Raw genomic sequence first — 20979 nt, 5'->3', positions numbered from 1 at the left:
GGAGTGGGTGAGATCCATCTCTCTCTCTCTGTTTTCTTTCCTACCTCAGGTATTAACCTTTAAAATGTAGCTGTTATGTTTGTTTAGCCCTCCTGGTGTGGTTATCACTATGATTCAATCAATAACTGTTATGGGTCAGCTGGTTGCTTCTCTCTCTCTCTATCAATTTGAGATTTTTGTGTTTTTAGCTTCCCCCATTTACTCTGCAGCAACACTTCTTGTACCTAAGCTAAAGATCCCTGTAGTGCCCCAAAATACTGTGGGGTTTGCTCATCAAATGGGTTACTACCAGTACAATTGTAATGTGAAAGTGTGATAGGAATGTGTTAAACTTGGGGCACATAAGTGGGTGCGGGGAGCAGTGGAAAGTGCTGCTGAACCCAGCCTGTTGAGACCAGGGGCGCATGAGGGTACCAGCTTGAAAGTGCTGCTTAACCCAGCCCACTGAACACAGGGACATATGAGGGGGATCAGCTGGGGAGTGCTGATTGACTTGCTCTGCTAGTGTGCGCGCATGTTCGTCTAGTTCTAGTTATTAGCCCTGGGGAACCTAGGTCCTGCAGGAGAGCTCCATTGGGAGGGGACTTGTGGAAGGAAGGAGTAGAACACACAAGTGACATAAGCAACACATTAATAGAATTACAGAACCGCCCCACCCCTCCCTTCCCCCACAGAAGAGTAACCCTAATTAATGAGCCTCCCCAAAGTAACGGGCACGTCTGGTAACATTGTGCCTCTGATTCCTGTACTGAACTGGGTAACGCACATTGGAAAATATAATCCCAATTGTACATACAAACGGATGGGGTCTAAATTAGCTGTTATCACTCAAAGAAGAGACCTCAGAGTCATTGTGTACAGTTCTCTGAAAGCATCTGCTCCACATGCCGTCAAAAACGCTAACAACATGTTAGGAACCATTAGGAAGCGGATCGATAATAAGGCAGTAACAGGGCCGGCTCCAGGCACCAGACGAGAAAGCACATGCCTGGGGCGGCACATTGTAAGGGGCAGCATTCTGGCTAATCTTGGGGCGGGGCATTCCGGCCACCTTGCCGTGGTTTTTTTGTTTGTTTTGGCAGCCCGGTCTGCAGCTCTGGAGCCCCCGGCTGGCTCCCCACGCTCCGCCAGTCCCAGCCCAGCCGGGGCACGGACCCCGGCCCGGGGGTGGGGGTGGGGGGCAGGAACTAGCGATCCCCGCCGCTCACCGTGCTGCCGGGCTCCCCGGGACGTGCCACTCCCCGCTGCCTGCACCGGCCTCCGCCTCCCATGCCGCTCTGAGCCCGGCCCGGCTGAGCCGCCTTTAAAGGAGTGGCTGAGCCAGCACCTCCTGCAGCCCCCAGGAGAGGCATCCCAAGGCCGAAGGAGGGAGCCCGTCTCGCCCGGCTGCGAGCGGGCTGCAGCGCCTGGCTGCCTACAGGGGGTGGGCGCCACCATTCACCCCCCTGCGAGCCGCCTTGACCACCCTCCACACGCTCCCTGCGGCTGCTGGTTTTTTGGTTTTTTTGTTTGTTTTTGCTTCGGCAGTCCAGCCATCCCTTTTTTTTTTTTTTGTGCTTGGGGCAGCAAAAAAGCTAGAGCTGATAGGACATGCCACAGGAGGATACTGGGTCTTTATAAATGGAGAGCCTGCTCTTCCTTTCAGCAGCACAGACCTGGGTTGACTGTCCTGTGATAAATCAGCCATTCTTTCTCATTCTATGAGCAGAACACAGCAGATGACAGCCTGTTGCTTATTCAGCTTACAGCAAAGGGGGACACAGGTCGCTTCAATTCCCAGACTCTGCCTCTCATTCATCTACCCAGTTGGGTGTGTGAAAGCTAAATGAGCTGGTATTCTAAACTCCCAGAAAGGCAGTGGAGGAAAAGAAAGTGACCCTTTATAGGCAGCTCAGTTCAGTCCTCGCTGCTGAAGGCAGTACTAATGAAGTGACTTGCACACAGAGAGTCAAAGCAAGGGCTTGGTTAAGGGCAGCTTCACCCCAGATTCCCCCTGAAGTTATGTAGGAGGGAAACAAGTGAAGGGTTTTAATACAGTGGGCAGTACCAGACAGCAGGCCACTGTGGGATTAGGGGACTTGAGTGCAGGAGTGAGGAGGTCATAAACAGAGCCAGCAAAGAGTTGATTAACACAGGATAAATTAGTCCAAATTTGCGAAATATATCCCCAAAATGTACAAATGAGCCTGTGAAATCCAGAGACCACGTTTCTGTGGCACTTTCCTTTAGAACTCTTGACAGGCACCATTCCCATCTCCTTTGGGCTTTTTTTTGGTATAAATGTGTGGCTCAGGAAACGCAAGGAGCCAAGTGCAGGGCTGAGGTTCAGTCTCTCTGTTGGCCCTGGATATGATGCTTTGGGAGGTGTAAGAGGCTAGGGAGACTGTAATAGGTAGGAGAAGATTAGGGGAGATTAGTCTGAGTGAAAAGGAGAGGAAAGGACGGGGCTGGCTTATCAGTACCAAATTATTCTCTGATTTTCAATTTAGTACCATGCACATTCTTCTCAGTTACAACAGACACACTGAATAAACTATGCAAATACACAATAGCTGCATGGACACGAGGTTCTCCTTTGAATTTTATGTATAAAAGGAAGTTACGATCAATGACATGGCTGGAGAAACTTGTCCTCCTAAAACAAAGGAAAGGTCTGCTCCATTTTTTCCTGACACAGTAACAGAACATACTACCAGCTCAACCCCCTCCCACCCTCCACCCGAATCTTACCATTGATCTGCGGATCAAAGACGGCCTGCTTTTTGCTTTGTTCTCAGCAAACTCCAGGCTGTTGATGTCCTTGAGACGAGCCCTGTATTTATTCATCTGCTCTACGACAATCAACTCCACACAGCTGCAAAAAGGAAAAAAGAAAGTGGTAAAACGGGAGGATAAAACTCTGGCTGTGTTTGAGCTGACCATGTCGCCTAAGTGCTGCGCCAATTCTCTTGCTTCGTGGGCTGGAAACGAACAGTGTGGTTGAAATGCCCCAAATGGTAGTAGGCAGGGGAGCTAAACTAGAGGACTAAAGGGAGGGCTCCCCAAGGGCTCCATCAGGGAAACAGGTCCTTCCCCTGGAAAGGCAAATACCCACCAAGGTTAGGAAAGCACAGAGTGTTCAAATGAAAGGCTGAAAGAAAAGACAAGACTGGCCATTTCGGATATGCTGCGCTATCTAGCTATATCTATTTGTAGACACACACACTTGTGCTTGTTTGCATCCAAGCTGGACAGGCAGTCGCAGGGCAATGACAGTGATTAGGTGTCTGGGGCAGATATTTTGTTTAATACCATCAGTATTGTTTTCTGGAAGAAATCTTTTTAGAGCAGTAATGATACAAGGCGGCGTATATAAGTCAAGTTACAAAGAGACTTCTTCTTACAAGGAACCTTTAGAAGAGTGATTCAAAGTAATTTTCACATCTGTAGGCAGAAGAATTGCTTCTAGGAGAGATTTGAAGGCCAGGCAGGTTCATGTAGTCTGGTCTCCTGAATAGAATTTCATCAAATGATTCCTGCATCCACTATCCATCCTAGGTACTTATCTAACCCCCAGTGCCCTATTATCTGAGCTTCTCACAATCTAACATGTTTATTCTTAAAATTCCAGTTGAAGTCAAAAACATCCCCGAGGGGCTCCATTACAAACCCTTCCCACCCACTGGATGATGATTCCCTATTTACAATTACTTTGGAGATATCAATTAGCCAATTTTCAATCCATTTAATATTTGCTGCACTGAATCTGTATAGTGTTAATTTTTTAATCAGGATGACCCGACTGGAATCTAAGTCAACGATGTCAACGTGGTTACCTCTGCCAACCAAACCTGGCATCCAATCAATTTTGACAAGACCTATTTTCCATAAAAAACTGTGTTGACTGGCACTAATTACACTGCCATCCTTCAATTCTTTACTGATTACCTTCCACGTCAGCTTTCCCATGATTTTGCCTGAGACTGATATTGAGCTAACTGGCCTGTAGTTACCCAGATCATCCTGATAATCCTTTTTAGATACTGGCACATTAGCTTTTTGTACAGTCCTCTGGAACTTCCCCATTACTCCAGGATTTGTTAAATATCAACATCAATGGCGGAGAGAGCTCACTGTCCCGTTCTTTAAAAACTCCTGGGTGCAGGTTATCCAATCCTGCAGATTTTAAAAGGTTTAACTTTAGCAGCTGCTAGTTACTGATAGAATAGACAGTATTTCATTAAGGCAATTCATTTGCAAACCAGTGATGCGTTTGTAGCTGTCATTCTACAGCACATTAAAGTGCATTACTCAGTGATCATTTGACTGTCCTGACATGACCTCATTACAGGATTTACTCTGGAAGTTGTAATGCTATATTCTTACGTGATTGTTTTACTGATGTCCTGAACGCTCTGCAGTGGGTCAGTTGTGTCAGGACAGCGGAGAATACAGGGAGCAAACACAATGGCCAGGGCATTAGCTGACATTCGATTGGTCTCTTCCTGCAGGGCAATCCTAAACAATAAACAACAAAGCAGCAAGGGTTAAAGGTAGCTCCAATTCACATAACACTGGCAGGAAATACCCCTGTAGAGAAACAGAAAGAGGACAAAATACAAATTCAGAGCAGGGCAGGGAGAGGAGGGCTGTATATGCACATGAGATCTGGAGGTCATTGCCAGGGGAAGATTTTCCACAATATTATATAGCTTTGAAGTGAAGAGCTTCAATTTGTTGTATCTGGTAAAGAACTAGACCAACAGGATGTAAATATTATACCAGACAAGGACAAAAAGGTAAGACAATGGATACTGAGTGAACCACGCAACATGCCATGACACTCTTTAGGAAATCTTTTGTTTTGACCTACTTAACCTATTTTCCAAAAAGGAATAGATACAGTGCATATTTATTACAGTAGCAACCAACTCACTTAGCCATCATTAAGCTATGCCTTAGAAACAGAGCACAGATGTGTCTAAATGCATGTAGATGGCAGGAAACTTCGCAGATTGTAACACAGTGAGTATAGCCTGAACTAGATATTGTCTAAGCTCATGCAAAAGCATCACACATGATCCCTAGACCCTCAATGTTCAAACTAAAGGGTGCAACACATGGCAGTACTGTGATCCACTGCAATCTTACTGCACTCCTCAGTGGGTTAGGTCTATGGCTAGTGATGAGCTGCCAAAATCATAACAACCGGTTCCCTCCTCACCCCAGGAGGAATCATGCCTCCCCCACCCAGGGACCCCTGCCCCGTCCACCCCCCCTCCCTGTTCCCTACCCTCTAACACCTCCCAACCCCTATCCACTCCCCCCCCACCCCTGAACTCCCCAGCCCTCTCTCCAACACCCCCTCCCGGCCCCCTTACCGTGCTCCCGGAGCCGGGCAGCCAAGGCCGCCACTGTGCCCGGATCCCAGCATCTGGGTAAGTATCGGTCGCGATTCCTGCCCCCGTGCCCGGAGCTGGGCTGCGGCGGTCGGGGAGGGCCGCGGGGCCGGGCAGGGCACCGCGGCTGGAGCCCGAGCCCGAGCCGGGCGGCCGGGGAGGAACGCGGGGCCGGGCAGGGCGCCGGAGCCCGAGCCCGAGCCGGGCGGCCGGGGAGGAACGCGGGGCTTGGGGGGGGAGGGAGGGTGCCGCGGCCGGGACCGGGTGGCCGGGGAGGGTTGCTGCTGGGAACGCGGGGCCGGGGGGGGAACGCGGGGCCGGAGGGGGGGGGGTGCCGCGGCCGGGACCGGGTGGCCGGGGAGGGTCGGGGCCGGGCGGGGACCCGGGGACAGGGGGGGCCGTGGTCGGGGACGGGGCTGGAGACCGGCGGGGGCACACGACCCCTCCTGGTTTCCTACCTCAGCGTCGTCTTCCTGGACCGGGGAAGCCTGCTTGCTTCTCAGCCTTCCCAGGCTTCCAGCCTTTCCTGATTCGCGGGAAGCAGGGTGGGAGGAGAAGCAAGAAGGAGCATTCATGGCAGGAGGTGGAGGCAGAGCTGAGGTGAGCTGGGGCCGGGCAGCAGGGAGCGCTTGTTAAATTTAAATGCCCTTTTAGAACCAGTTTGTCCCACTGGGAACAACCGGTTCTAAAAGGGCTTCTAAATTTAACAACCGGGTTCGCGCGATCCGGTGCGAACCGGCTGCAGCTCACCCCTGTCTATGGCATGGAACCATGTGTTTGTAACCAGCTGAGACCTACAGTGGTTGTCTTCTCAGCAAGTCTGAAACATTTGTTGCTATTACGAAAGGGAACTTATATATAAAAAGAAGAACATTATTGGCATTAGCTGTCAATGAGAGCATTGTCTGGAAAAAGAGCCCTTGGGTCCAGAGCGTTAAAGCCATTTCAGAATTTAAAGCACTCCCTTGCGAAGTTTCACTCCCCTTTTTCCCGACAAAAGTACTTGGATCACATAGGCCCGTGTTCAGGTACTCTTACTCACGGAGAACAGTACCTTGTTCCAGTGGAACTACTCATGGAGTACAGTGGTACTCATGGGGAGTAAGTGTATCAGAATCAGGCCCCTAGTGAGGAAGGAGAAGAGAAAGAGTGGCTGCAGTATGACGATCCCACGCTGTGGTCTGCCATTACCTCACAAGGTGAAAGATGAGGCGTTCCAGGGTACTGAGGTGGGTGCGAGAGAGCTGATCAATGACAGAGTACACGCCTCGGATGGTCTCCTTCCTCTCCTGCAGGCCTGGAGAGAGCACACACAGTTACACATATTACAGGCAACTTCCCCATGGTGTCTTCTGCCATCTTTCCTTGTGAAGGTGGTGTGAATGGCCCAGTACAGGGGAGCTGTGCAGGAGGCTAGTGCACAGAGACAGGGATGACAACTCCCTCCTCTCCCTGCCTATACAAGCAGGCCCCCTTTGCAGGTCCCTCGGGTAGCAGTATCCTATGCAAAAAACATGAGCATAAGACACTGATTTCTTTTAAACAGATTCCAAAAGAGTTGAGAGCTGAATAATAACTATGTCTCCTGGGGCACGTCTATGCTGCACACTCTGCTCTGCTCACCATCAAAATCATATGCTACATACCACTCTAGCACGGGCAGAAATAGCAATGTAGATGGCGAGGCACTGCTTAGGTGAGTAAAGACATGCATGAAGGCTGTGGGGATATACCCTACACACACTGCTTAATTTGTAACGAAAGAGGTGCCGGGGCTCAAGCTTTTTTTTTTTTAAACTTTCACACAGCAAGCCCAGTGGTACCAGGGCTCTGAACGGCAAAGGCTTTGACTACTATAACAGTGTAAGGGATTAGTTTGTGTCACAGTGCTGTCTGTGGCTACATGGCACAGTGAAAAGCAGGCTGTGTCCACATTGCAGTGCCTACCTACACGTCAGTGAAAGGCTCTGGCAGAAGGAGGCTGCAAGGAAAGACTTCAACAGCAGAGAGTTGCTGGAGCAGATGTGCCGGAGCTCAGCCCTGGCAAGCCTTGGCACAAATTAAGCATCACCTACGTGGCTTTCTAAATGCCAAAGTCATTCCTCCCACCTACACTGCCTATTTTTAGCAGTGTCATCACCCCCGATGGAGTCTTTCCCTGTTGCAGGAAAGACCCCGGCAGTGGAAAAAGGCTCTAAGAGGGAGGCAGATGGGAGAGGCTCCAGCACTGTCTTGCCAGTTACGTCATAAAAGATGACAGATCACCAAAATGACTTTTTGGATTCAAACACTCCATACAATTGGCGCTTGTACAATCGTACAAGCACACAATCTACTTGCTTGCTGCTTGTCATGACAATGGTGATGATAAAACTAAAGTAAAAAAAGACTGCTTGTTCTGGGCAAGCAGAAACTGGGTTTGGTACCTGCAGCTAATTGTACCATCCCTGTCTTGGGTTTTGTGTGTGATTGTATAGGATTTGTATGGACCTTCCTTACCCATAGCTCGCAGAAATTCCTCGTAGAGTTCGAAGGTCATGAGGGGATTGGGCAAATCTCTCAGCCACTGTTTGAACACACTGGCAATGACATGAATATTGTAGTCATCTAGATTCACATTGTCAATATCTGTTCACCGAGGCGAGTGGAGGGAGTGGAAAAGAAACCAAAGAAAAAGCAAATGATCAGTTTTGATCCAGTAAACAAGCCAGTGTTTTCATGTCAGTACTAGCACTGGCTATTACCTAACCACTGCTGTTGGACCAACTTCTGTGGGTGAGAGAGGTCCTGAGGAAGAGCTCTGTGTAGCTCGAAAGCTTGTCTCTTGCCAACAGACGTCAGTCCAACAGAAGCTATTACCTCACTCACCGTCTCTCTACTATCATGGGTGTGGTCAGATGTTCGGCTGCCTGTGTGTGTTCCCTCTGTGTGCCACCCCAGCCTGGCACAGACAACTGACATGGCAGACCTCGAGCGAACCGCCCAATGACCACAAGATCCATTAAGGCATGAAGGCACCCAGCCAGGCTTATTTTGATGAAGCACAGTACTAGTATCCTGCACTAATACATGTATACCCATAACAATGGACCAGCTCAGCAAACAGCGGGGTTCCTCCCTAGGCTAGATAAAGACACTGCCCCCAAGATACATTTTTATACACAGATACAAACAAGTTACATATTGCTCCTCTGATAGTTGACATCCTCTGATATCACAACCCACCACCTTGTACATTTCTATCCATCATATTGTCATCCTGACCATATCTTTAGGCAGGGTCAGTGTGTTCCTGTTATCTTTGGGGAATGTGTTTGTACCATTCTTGGTATGGGGTGTTCTGGTACCACCCTTCTGGAATGTGTCTGTGTGTGTGTGTTTTGTGCTTAGCACTCAGCAACGTGTGTTTCTGCAATATCAGCCCTGTTCTTGCCAGATTCTGTGAGAAGGGCCTGCCTCTAGCTCACAGCCTGATTTTGTTTTATATCAGCAAAGTTTTGACCGCTACTTTAGCCCAGCCCTCAGGCCTCTGATACAAGGGCTTATGTCTCAGGCTCTTCTACAGTGAGCAGAGCTACAACAACACTGCATAGAAAAACAGGTATCAATACTTTAGCAACCTCAGATCACACAGTGCACAACCTTGGCACCTGCTTTTTTAATATGACCATGTTAAAATTCTTGTAGTGAAAGGAGCCAGTTTTCCAAGGGTGAAAGTCTTTAGAGAGAGTTTGTAAAGCACTTTGGAAGTCTAGGTGATGTTGATAAATATGAAGCCTGGCTAATGTAGCTTTTTCTCCCAATTTCTTTTTTGCACACTTGTGCACAAGAGGAGGAATAAAACAAGGAAGAATTAAACAGTTCCACAAGACAGGAGGGCTCTAACACAGTGCAGACTTTTGGTGAAGGCTGGTATTAGAGAAATGTCTGTAGTTTCATGGTACCAAAAGCCAGAGTCTACGGTGGGGGAAGGGAAAACGGTTCCTTTGCTCTGGCCCCCTTTAGATGACATGAATTCCCTGTTCACAGAGATTCTCGGCTGTCCCTTTTGCTCCCCCTCTGAGACTCTCTCTTTTTCATCTTACCTGTATCAAGACCCTGTCGGAGCTCCTTTATCTTACTGGTTGAGCCTGACTTCCTGTAAATGCCCTCGGTGTACAATCCATGCATTTCAATGTAGTTTATGAGCTTCTCCACCACCAGTGGCACCGCTTGCTCCTCATTGGTCAGTCGGGAGAGCTCAACCCCAAACTGCCGTGACGAAAGCTCGGGATCATACTGATGTGGAGAAAGAGATTGATTTCTTAATTCCTTTTCAAAGGTCTCAATGCAATGCTGCTCACAGCGTGGTAAACCTAGGGATGTCTTGAGACTGAATCTCTCAATGTATGCAATGTAATTTGACTGTCGTTCAAGATGCAGTTCACATTTTTAAACAAAGTTAACTGGATTATTTGCAAATTAATCTAGTAAATCTAACTGAGCACAAGGGAAGAGAGGAAAGGTCTGTACACTGCCCTGCAAATCCAATCTTTCCTAAGAGCTTTCTTGGCCATTGTAGCTATCCCTGTGTTCACTCTGCTATGTCTGCAGCACTGCACATTGCTACAAAGACTAACAAATGTTCATAGTTAAGGCTTGCAACAGGACTGTGCTCAGAAAAACGGCTCTGTAAAATGGCCCACCGGTACTCTCCTTGGGTCTTCAGAGTCATCATTTGCTTCATGTACTGACATTTTTACTGTAGAACCAACACAGCTGTGCGACAGTGAGCTATATTCTAGTCTGCTTCATGCCTCACTGACAAAATTGCCTGGTGAGGATACATGAAGGAGAACACACTTGGGCTTCATTCTGAGATCCCTAGATGAACTTACAGTGCTGAAAGTTAAAAAAATGGTTTTGAGCAAGTGTGACATAGAAGCCACTGAAAGAGAAATAGAATCAGTAAAAGACGCTGACATTCTCTATTTTTACAGAGTCACTTTCCTGACTGGAACTGCACTTTAGAGACTCAACATTCAGCAAACAATTCGAGCTGAATATGAGATTCTGGTTGGATAAAGTCAAAAGACTGAGAAAAACTTTTCACACAATAATGCACAGATCCACGTAGGAGGCTTTGAACATATGGACTGTATGTTCAAACCCAGCATGGGTAGTGATCCAACCAGAACAATAAATGAGAAAGTAGGTGTGCGGCTTGGTTAGACCTCTGACCAGTGCCACTCTTCCATGTCTGCTTCTTCTCATTCACTGTTACCACAGCACAAATGAAAACAACATGAAGGGAATGTCCAGGGGAGGTTTCCACACTGGATAGACCTCTGTGCAAGAACACACCAGGAAGAAATGGTGACAGCAACTGGTTTTGATCTCATTTAAAATTCACAAGTTATTGTACTATCATCTCTTAATCTTTTAGTGCCAGGATTGGGCTGTTCCTATAGCTAACATCAAGTGCTATAACAAAAACTCTAACTTTTGCTGTCACTGTGTTCAACTGCCAACATTGGCATAAAATGCATTAGTGCAAACTACAAGGTCCATCAAAGCAAATACACTGCTAAGATAAGCTTGATGCTCTATTAGTTCCATCATAAGCTTAAATGAAAAGTCACCAGGTTCTGCATAAAGTTAAAAAACAACTAGGAAATCTGCTGTTACCTTTTGGATAAAGGGCACCTTCTCAAAATATACCAAATGGCACCAACTCTCTCAGCTGATGCACTGTGAAAATGTAACCCTTAGCAGCCTGAATCCATCCAGCAGCAACAAATTAATAAATGCAAATGATCTAACCATTTCTGATCAGTACCTTGGACTAGTATTTATTTTTCAGACTCCAAATTTTCCTGAGCATTAGCAAGCAAGATTTTTAAAGATGAACTTGGAGAATACATTAATGTCACTTCACTAGAGCTCAGGAAACGAATTCACACCAAGTAGTTATTTTATTTTAGCAGAGTTTTCTTGGACTGAATTCTTTCATTTCCTGTTTGCTACATTTCTGGCTGTGTGCCACTGAATTGTGGCCAAAGCAGTAGGCCTGGTTTGGTGAACCAACAGCATTAGGATAAACTTTTTGTTTTCCTGAGCAGAAGGGGAGGGAGGTGGCATGTAGCCAGGGCCGGCTCCAGGCACCAGCGGGCCATGCGCACGCTTGGGGCGGCATCCCCCAGGGGGCGGCAGTCAGCCCCGGTGGACCTCCTGCAGGCATGCCTGCGGGAGGTCCACCGGAGCCGCCAACCGGCAACCGCCAAAGCGCCCCCCGCAGGGGCGCAAATCCTAGAGCCGCCCCTGCCTGCAGCCGTGGGGAACCAAGAGCCCTTTAAATCCCAGCCGCGGTGGGGAATCAGAGGGCTCTGGGCTGCCCTCAGCGGCGGGGAGCCCAGAACCTTTTAAATCCCAGCCACGGCGGGGATTTAAAAGGCTCTGGGCTCCCCTCCGCGGTGGGGAGCCCAGAGCCTTTTAAATCCCAGCCGCGGCCGGGAGTCAGAGGGCTCTGGGCTGCCCGCCGCAGCGGGGATTTAAAAGGCTCTGGGCTGCCCTCCGCGGCGGGGAGCCCAGAGCCTTTTAAATCCCAGTCGCGGTGGAGAGTCAGAGGGCTCTGGGCTCCCCGCTGGCGGTGGGGATTTAAAAGGCTCTGGGCTGCCCTCCACGGCGGGGAGCCCAGAGCCTTTTAAATCCCAGCCGCGGCTAAAGCAGCCGGCTGAATTGCCCCCCCCCCCCAGGGCAGCAATTCAGCCGGCTGCTTGGGGCGGCAAAAACTGTAGAGCCGGCCCTGGGCAGTAAATATCATTATGCCGCTATAGAAATCTACAGTACCCCCACACCTTGAATACTGCATGCAGTTTTGCTCATCTCACCTCAAAAAAGATATGTTAGAACTGGAAGAAATACAGAGAAAAGTAACAAAAATTATTAGGCATATGGGACAACTTCTCATATAAGGAGAGATTAAAAAGACAGGGACTTTTCAGCTAGGAAAAGAGACGACTAAGAGGGACTATGATAGAGATCTATCAAATCATGATTGGTGTAGAGAAAGTCAATAAGGAAGTGTTATTTAGTCCTTCACATATCACAGGAACAAGGGGTCACCCAATGAAATTAATAGGCAGCAGGTTTAAAACAAAAAAAAGGAAGCATTTCTTCACACAATGCAGTCAACCTGTGGAACTCATTGCCAGGGAGAGGTTGTGAAGGCCAAAAGTATAACTGGGTTCAAAAAAGAATGAGATGAGTTCATGGAGGATAGGTCCATCTCTGGCTACTAGCTAATATGGTCAGGGATGCAACCCTATGATCTGGATGTCTCTAAACCTCTGACTGCCAGATGCCGGGGCTGGGACTGTCCAACAGGGGATGGTTCACTTGACAATTGCCTTGTTCTGTTCATTCCCTCTGATGCATCTGGCACCCACCACTGTCAGAAGACAGGATACTGGGTAGATGAACCATTCTTCTGGGGGATCCAGGATAGCCACTCTTATGGTTTATGTTCTTAGCTGATTACATAGAAATTCAGCTTTAGCATCCTGGGAGCATAAGAACCAAGAATGCATTTGTGACACTGGCAGACCAGTCAACCTGTGTATGACCCATAATAACTTAACAAGAGGCACTTCTACTGTGTCAAGACAGTTCACGTGCATGTGAATTTCAAAGAGATGTATTAGACTAGCAATCATCAACTCATTCAAAAATGAACAATAGATGCTAAGTGTATTTGTCTGTGGTTATCTATACCCGGTTAGAAGTTTCACAATGTAACTAAATTAGCTTGTAGATGCTAATTCCCTTTCATGGCTTAATTGCCTTAATTATGTGTGCAAGGTGTTCAGTTAGCCTTAAAATCAAAGATGTAAGACACTTCAGGAAACCAATCATTTCTACATTATCTTCAGCTTAACTATCTGTGTTATAATGGAAGAATGGCTAATTACCTTATGTGAATGAATGTAACTAGTTTACTGGGTATGCACAGGAAATAGAAGATTATCTTCAAAGCAAAGTACAACAGGCCATCCGCATTGGGGGAAGGGCCTTCTGTGATAATTTCTGTGAGGTAGGCTTGTCAGCCTGGTAGAATAGCTATAAAAGAGAAGGCTCGGGCCTGATCCTATCATCTCTAGACTGCTTAAATGTTGAACAGGGACAGTGTAAGCCATAGGACAGAGATCTTCCAAATAATCATTTGGAAGAACCTGGAAAATGCCTGGAAAAACTAACAGACTTTATATCTAAGCTGCCTTTGGATTCTGATCTGTTGGGATGATTCCAGAGAGACTTTTACAAACCAGCAGTTTATTCCATCACTGTTGTGATCCTGAACTATGAACATGGAAAGTCACTTGTCTGGATATTGATCTTTTAACCATTTGTAACTCTTCTTTCTTTTAACAATAAATCTTAGATTTAGTTAAGGATTGGCTGACAGCGTGATATTTGGGGAAGACCTGAGATTCACATTGACCTGGGGATAAGCATCTGGGCCTTTATGATCAGTGAACCCCACATATGGTAAATCAGGTTTCCAGTAACCCCTCACTATATTAGACATAGAATATCAGGGTTGGAAAGGACCTCAGGAGGTCATCTAGTCCAACCCCTGGCTCAAAGCAGGACCAATCCCCAGACAGATTTTTACCCCAGTTCCCTAAATGGCCCCCTCAAGTATTGAACTCACAACCTGGGGTTTAGCAGGCCACTGCTCAAACCACTGAGCTATCCCTCCCCCCTCTTCCAAGACAGGGATGTTTAGATGGGAGCCAAGGTCTGAAATGCCAAAAGGGGACCGTGTTTGGCATCTTGTTAACTAGGGTGGAAGCTCTTTTGTTGTTGACTTGGTGAATCTAATGATAGAATAAGCCATCAGTTTGGCGGTTGTCTCCCTCTACTTCTTGCAGTCTGCCCGCAGTGTGCTCACAGCATTGTTGTGTAAACCTCTGTCATAAATAAACAGATCAGGGTTAAGGTCCCTTTTTACCTGTAAAGGGTTAACATGTAGTACCTGGTGACCACCTGACCAGAGGACCAATCAGAGACGAGATAATTTCAAATCTCTGTGGAGGGAAGCTTTTGTCTGTTTTTTTCTTTGTTTGTCTCGAGAACTCTTTTGAATCTAAAAGAGACCAGTCATGTCTCCAAGTTCTCCTGGAGTAGTTTCTACTAATTAATAGTGAGTATTAATTAGAAAGGCGAATTAGTCTTATGATTTGATTTCTATATTTGCAATTGTGTGTTTGCTAAAGGAAATTCTTTATTCCTGTTTGCTGTTACTTTGCTTTCACTGAGAAAGAAAGGGGGAGAGGGGATTCTCTCCAGAGATTGATAAGGTTATACCCTATGAGTGTCCAGCTTGGGCTCATAGAGATTCTGTATTTTCTTTTTGTTCTCTTAATAAATTCTTTTCTTTTCTTTGGACTTGGTTAATTCCTTCTTCTGTGGAAATTCAGGGGAAGGTGAGGGGGGAAGAGACAGTTTCTCCTGGGTTTGATTCAAGCAGTTTGAATCAGGTATCTCTCTCCTAGGAAAAGGGAGTGGGGAGGAAGCAGGGGGAATGGTTTGTTTCTCCTGGGTGTAAGAACTCCATGGATTTGGGGTTCTTGGAATCCCCTAGGATTTTGGGGAAGGACTGTGTCTCAATCCACATTTCCTGATTGAGTGGTGGCAGCTTACTAGATCTAAACTAGAATTTTAGTTTAGAGGGAAACCAAGTCAGGTCCCCACATTGGAGCCCAACAGTTCCAAGTGGGGGTGAGACCTTTGACATGGTGGCATGCGGGTCCTCACCTTGAAACCCCCCAGTTTCAAGTGAGGGTAGACCCAGGACAACCTCTCACTCACGGAAGCAGAGGGATGTTAGTCACCTTGAGATCCCAGCTACTGTCCTGGAAGAGTTTTTCATGCATTTGCGTTGAGTGTCAGATCTGACGTAAGCAGGGAAGTCAGCTCAAGGAAGAGTACGGCTATACTCACTGTGCTATGAACTGTCCCTAGATAGGCAGTCAGCAGCTGGGTGCTGGCCTGCAAGGCCCGTTCTCTCTCCCACTCCTTCCCCGAACTGAACCATGTCCTGAGGAGCTGTTGGTAGAGCAGGGGAATGGACAGAGTTAGTACCAGAAAATCCCTCCCAAAAGTTCCTCTTAAACAGGTTTAATTGTCACTAAAATCCCTCTCCAAAGCATCTGACCTCCATGTAGCAAAGGAATCACATGTCTAATGGAAGAGCCCCTTAGATATACAAGTCCCAGGGGCCAGATTCACCTCTGGTGATTGAAGCCAAAGGAGTTACATGAGAGATGAATCTGGGCCCGTGTATTTGATGTCTGCTGTAGACTGTCTGATGGGAGCTGTCTAGCACATTGCATGCTGTTTGATGTCTGCTGCTGTGGTCTGTTTCCTGGGCAACTTCTCCCACATTGAGTGGCAAAATGACAGAGAGGAGTATTTCTTTTTATTAATTTGAATAAGAGCAGAGAAGTCCCCCCAGCCCAGCTCCTTTTATAACTTCATTTTTATACTGAACGTGCATCAAACTCCCCACCCCTCAGCCCTTCACAATATTCTGTTCATGTCTGAGGAACAGGAAGTTTCCTCTGAATGAGTTTCCATACACAGGGCTTAACTCAATATTCATGAATTCCTCTTAGAAGAAGTGATCAGTTTCAACTGGTTCTCTTCGATTTGGCTACTGCAGTGGTGATTTTCTTGCCGCTCCAAGTAGTGTCAACGACATTGTAAGAACTTGGTCCCAATCCAGCCCTGGCATAAAATGGCATCACTTCCGTGGATTTCAATGGGGCACATGCCCGCTTATCCCAGGAAGAATTGGGTGCTTTCTCCCTAAAATTCACTCCGTTGTGGAAAATTCCTCCACAACTGAAGCTTGACCCCCTAAATCTCTGACTCTTCCCTGCTGTAACACAAGAAACAATCTCCACCACGGTTCAATGGTCTACTCACATCAAACATTTCCTGGAACCAGTCTGCGGTTGGTTCTTCCTCCAGCAAAGTCTCCACTAGCTTGCCAAGGGCTTCCAAGGATCTCACGTAGAGTGACTGAAACCAGAAAAGAAGGAGTGAGGCTCAGCACAGATCATTTGTGTGTGTGGGCTGGGGAAAGCTAACCATAACCTTGCCAGGGAGGCCATGTGTGACTGCCATCACCCAGTGCCTGCTGGGCAGAAATACAGTGGATGGTGCCGGAGGAGAATTGTTGTCACGTACTTGTATATGCAGAGCATCCTTTGCTGTCTCGCATTCCTCTTTCAACTTCTCCAAGGGAGGAAGGGGAAATAAACTTTTGAAGCACTGACCAAGGAGCTCACGGTTTTCCTCCATGGTCAGAGATGGTTTGAGCTTGCTGGCAGAAGAAAGATAGAGAGAAAAGTCATGTATTAGACTCAGTACCACCTCCAAGTAAAAGAAATGGGTCCAATGACTAGAGATTGTCCCAATCTAGAACCCCAAGTGCAAACAACCCTTCACTTTGCACCTCTATTAAGTATTGGCTCCTCTAGAAGTAAAGCTAAAACTTCAAATCTCCTTTTAGAGAAACCCACAAGCTTCCTCCCCCCTGCCAGCTAGCCAGACACCTCCCTCCCCATCTGAACTCTGCTCCATTGTACTGCATGCCCCACAACCTCCAATCTTGTGTCTTTCGAGCACAAACCCCCAAATGGACACATTCAAATCCTTAAGAACTGAAGTCCTGCTGGTGAGCAGCATGTGAGCCACAGGGCCACCCAGAGGATTCAGGGGGCCTGGGGTCTTCGGCGACGGGGAATTGCCGCCGAAGGCCCAGCACTTCGGCGGTGGGTCCCGGGGCGGAAGTTCCCCCCGCCGCCGAATTGCTGCCGAAGACTGGGCCCCCGTGAGAGTTTTCCAGGGCCCCCGGAGTGAAGGACCCCACTCCAGGGGCCCTGAAAAAACTCTCTTGGGGGCCCCTGCAGGGCCCGGGACCTGGGGCAAATTGCCCCATTTGCTCCCCCCGGGCAGCCCTGGTGAGCCAAACCCTGCAGGCATTAGACTGCTCCCAACCTGACTTTAATGAATTAACAAATAAGAAGGCATCACAGTGCCAGGAAATATGGCAGAAAATAGCCTACCTCAGATGTCCAATGGCAAGAACTGCCTTGTAGCGAACTGGAGATGTCAGGGAATCCAGTGGTTCCGTTTTAATGAAGTCCTGAAATGCATGAATGGGGACATCAAAAATGGGAAATGGATTTGAAAGGCAGAGAGGCCTTCCTCTCACACCCTGAAACAGGGCCATATGCCAGACCTGGAATAAACAGACACCGTGCCCAGCAGGCTCTCTGCCTCAGAAATGGGCCGTAGGGCCATCTGCAGGCTATACAGAGGACAGAAAGAGAACTCACAAGACACAAGCCATTCCTTCCAGTTACAGCCCACAATATATGTCAGCATCCCTGCCAAGCTCAGAGTGGACCCAGCATTCTGGGTGCCATGCAGGTAGCTCATGAGACTGCAGTAGTACAGTCACAGCCAATGGATAAAATATCATCTCCCCAGAAAACCAGTCTCATTACATTACAACAAACTCCCTTGTACTTCAGTCCTCAAAGCTCCTAATCACTCACCAGCATGTAGCCAAGGAGCTCCAGTTTGTATGAGAATTCGAACTCTTGGGAGTCTCTGGTCTCCAAGATGGCACAGCTAATCTCCATGACATTCTGGATGAGGGTTAATTTTAGGTTCATGTCCTACATAATCCAGAAGGAGAAACAAGAGGATGTGGATGAGAAATTGAGAGAAGAACCAGAGTCCAGAAGATAAAGATCAGGAATTAAATCTAGCCTCGGGAGAGGAGAGAGGTGTCCCCAGACCCCAGAAGGTAGTGGACTCTGGCTCTGCACCCACCTCAGAAGAAGAGAAAACCCAGGTTCATCAAATAAATCCAGGCCTACTTACACCAGAGCAGCCAGGACTCCTGCTTGATGTAGCAAGGAAACCAAGCTCTGTGCAATTTAAACAAGCAACTTGTGTACAGAAAATGCAAGAGCTGAGGGCAGATTATTTAGAATGTACCTTGTTCGCAACAGTGATGCCCAGCACCTGAAAAACGAAATGCAAAACAGCTATTAGCAATGTAGATAGTCCCACATAACACACATCCTCAAAATGTCGTGGCTGGTGAACATGGAGCAGAGAGAAATCACTATTGTTAAATCTTCCAAAAGGCAGGAAAGGTATCCAAGAGGGTGTTTTGCAGAGGTCAATATCAGGGGCCATCCTCTGTAGTATTTGCATTTGTGAACTACTGGAAGATCTCAGTTTGGTTCAACTGTTTTTGGCAATGCCTAAGTGAGAGTCTCAGTTAGACAAGGCAAAGTGACGTGGAGAGGTTGCATTGAGATGAGAGTCAGGACCAGCAGTCAGGCACCTGGGGAACAGAAATAAAGGACACAGACAAACAAGACGACAGATAAGAGGTAAGGGAAGTAGTGAGCAAATCAACTAAATACAGGCTAGCACTAGTCTCTCTTGGGTAGCAAAAGATAGAGCTAGATACACATCCATATGAGGGGAGTTAGAGTGTTATTCTGAATAGCCTGAGTGTCACTGCATCTGAATTACTGTGTAGCTGGGGTCTACAGAATTTCAGAAGAATATAGAAAAACTAGAGAGAATACAAAGAAGAGCAACAAAAATGATACAACATGTGACAGCTCACGCTCCATCCATTACAGGTTTAAATTTGAGTTATGTGACACTTATCACGCAAAAACTCTTACCTGACAACTGGCTCTGTAATGGAGAAGGATGTTCTTTGTGATGTCTGCCTCTACTCGGGAGAGAAGCTGGTCTTTTGGAGCATGGACAGCCACGCTGCTGTAGGTCAGCATCAGGGTGCTGCGAGTCTGGCCTCTTCTCCCATGGTGGTAGTCCTAGACAATCAGAAAGTTCTTCTGATGCCTTTTGCTTTGGAATTCTGATCTGCTGCTGACTGAGGAATTCCTCACAGCAGCAATAGCAGCTTGCACTTGCAAAGCTCTTTTCAGCCAAAGATCTCAAACCACTTGCAAAAAGTATTTAAGCAATATAATAACTGTGAGGCGTGGAGATATTAGTATCTCCATCATTCCCACTAGGTAACTCTGACACAGAGAGCCTAAAATGCTGAACCTACAGCAGTGAAGTACACGGGAGCTTAGTCATTGACACTGGTAGGTACAAGATCAGGCGCTAAATGTCTTGCCTAAGGCTGCACAGTGAGTAAATGGCAGAGCCAGCAGTGGAAGCCCAGAGGCCTAGTCTCCTGCTCTAGCCTTTAGATCAGTGGTTTTCAACCAGAGCTACTTGTGTACCCCTGAGGGTCTGCAGAGGTCTTCCAGGGGGTTTATCAACTCATCTAGCTATTTGCCTAGTTTTACAGCAGACTACAAAGAATGCAAGTACAATATTTATATTCCAGTTGATTTATTTTATAATTATATGGTAAAAATGAGAAAATAAGCAATTTTCAGTAATAATGTGCTATGACACTTTTTAATAATTTTATGCCTGATTTTGTAAGCAAGTAGTTTTTAAGGGAGGTGAAATTTGGGGTACACAAGACAAATCAGACTCCTGAAAGGGGTACACTAATCTGGACAGGTTGAGAACCACTGCTCTAAATCACAGGTTCCATAATTGTCATTCGTAGACCACTGGTGGTCTACCTAAAGCAGGTTGGTTGGCCACATGTTGCTTGCAACACCTCATTTCCAGCTACTAACTGGGATTAAAAAAACGCTAAAAATACCTTAAATGCTTTTCCATGCAAGCAACTGAGGTAGTTCCCACACATTGTGCATGGGAGGGGCGCTCAAGCCATGAGACATCAGATGATAAAAATCATTTGAGAGAACCCCAGCTCCAGAGTGTGCTCCTCTCTGCTTAACTGCAGGCGTCACGTAGAACGCACACACTGGGGGACAATGCAAGCTGAGCAGAGCAGACACTACCCTGGGGCTGCTGCCCCTGCTATAGAGGGAGAGGAAGTTGGAGAGAACCCCCTGGCTCCTTTACCTTCTGGCGGCTGATGAACCCAGGAATCGTAACCTTGCTCACTGTAGCCCCAAACTCCTGAAGTGCGTTCAGGGTGAGGTCCAAGTGGCTCTCAGCAGAGAGTGCGAGGATGGAAATGACTCCCTGTCACCCAAGAAAAATACTGGTTAGGATCTAACCCACAAGTCCATTCCTTTCAGCTGAAGGAGTGTAAAGCGCCAGTCAGGCGTCAGACCCGTGGGCAGCGGGGGCTGAGTGAAACAGCAACGAAGAGGATATGAAGCAAAATAGCATCTGTCCCAGGCCAGCTCAGAGCTGAGCCCCACAGGGAGCATTCAGGGGTTACTTGGTAAAGCGGGGAGAGGGACAGGGTCCTCACCTGTCTCTCAGGGGCTTCCATATAATCTGTTGCTGTCAAAAATTGATGAAGCTGTGATTTAACATGGACCCGGTCCTGACAAACTGCTAAGGACGTTCCTAGCGCCTTATACAGGAAACACTGAAAGAAAGAGACCGGCATTGAGATACCAGTAACAGAACGTGCCAGTCAGTACAGACCCAGCTCAGCAACACTCAGGAA

At 47.4% G+C, this 20979-nt stretch overlaps 1 protein-coding gene across 6 annotated transcripts in view; it reads right to left on the bottom strand.

Annotated features, from left to right (window-relative positions):
• LOC123366451 (maestro heat-like repeat-containing protein family member 2B) overlaps positions 1 to 20979 on the bottom strand; it is a 63941-nt gene that overhangs the window by 20204 nt on the left and 22758 nt on the right. For 5 of the 6 annotated variants that reach the window (XM_045009955.1, XM_045009956.1, XM_045009957.1 and 2 more), the window contains exons 19-32: positions 20779 to 20898; positions 20421 to 20543; positions 19145 to 19297; positions 18438 to 18464; positions 17990 to 18112; positions 17495 to 17574; positions 16614 to 16749; positions 16350 to 16445; positions 15363 to 15467; positions 9464 to 9656; positions 7878 to 8006; positions 6570 to 6675; positions 4366 to 4497; positions 2731 to 2854 (exon numbers count right to left, since the gene is read on the bottom strand). In XM_045009955.1, coding sequence (XP_044865890.1) covers positions 2731 to 2854; positions 4366 to 4497; positions 6570 to 6675; positions 7878 to 8006; positions 9464 to 9656; positions 15363 to 15467; positions 16350 to 16445; positions 16614 to 16749; positions 17495 to 17574; positions 17990 to 18112; positions 18438 to 18464; positions 19145 to 19297; positions 20421 to 20543; positions 20779 to 20898 — 1647 coding nt within the window. The remainder of the gene's footprint in view (positions 1 to 2730; positions 2855 to 4365; positions 4498 to 6569; positions 6676 to 7877; positions 8007 to 9463; positions 9657 to 15362; positions 15468 to 16349; positions 16446 to 16613; positions 16750 to 17494; positions 17575 to 17989; positions 18113 to 18437; positions 18465 to 19144; positions 19298 to 20420; positions 20544 to 20778; positions 20899 to 20979) is intronic. The other variant, XM_045009958.1, reaches the window with a different exon arrangement.

Source organism: Mauremys mutica, chromosome 3, assembly GCF_020497125.1.
Source record: "Mauremys mutica isolate MM-2020 ecotype Southern chromosome 3, ASM2049712v1, whole genome shotgun sequence".
NCBI classification, from domain to species: Eukaryota; Metazoa; Chordata; order Testudines; family Geoemydidae; genus Mauremys; species Mauremys mutica.
The sequence above is the reverse complement of the archived record's forward strand: the minus strand, read 5'-3'. Positions and strand labels throughout refer to the sequence as shown.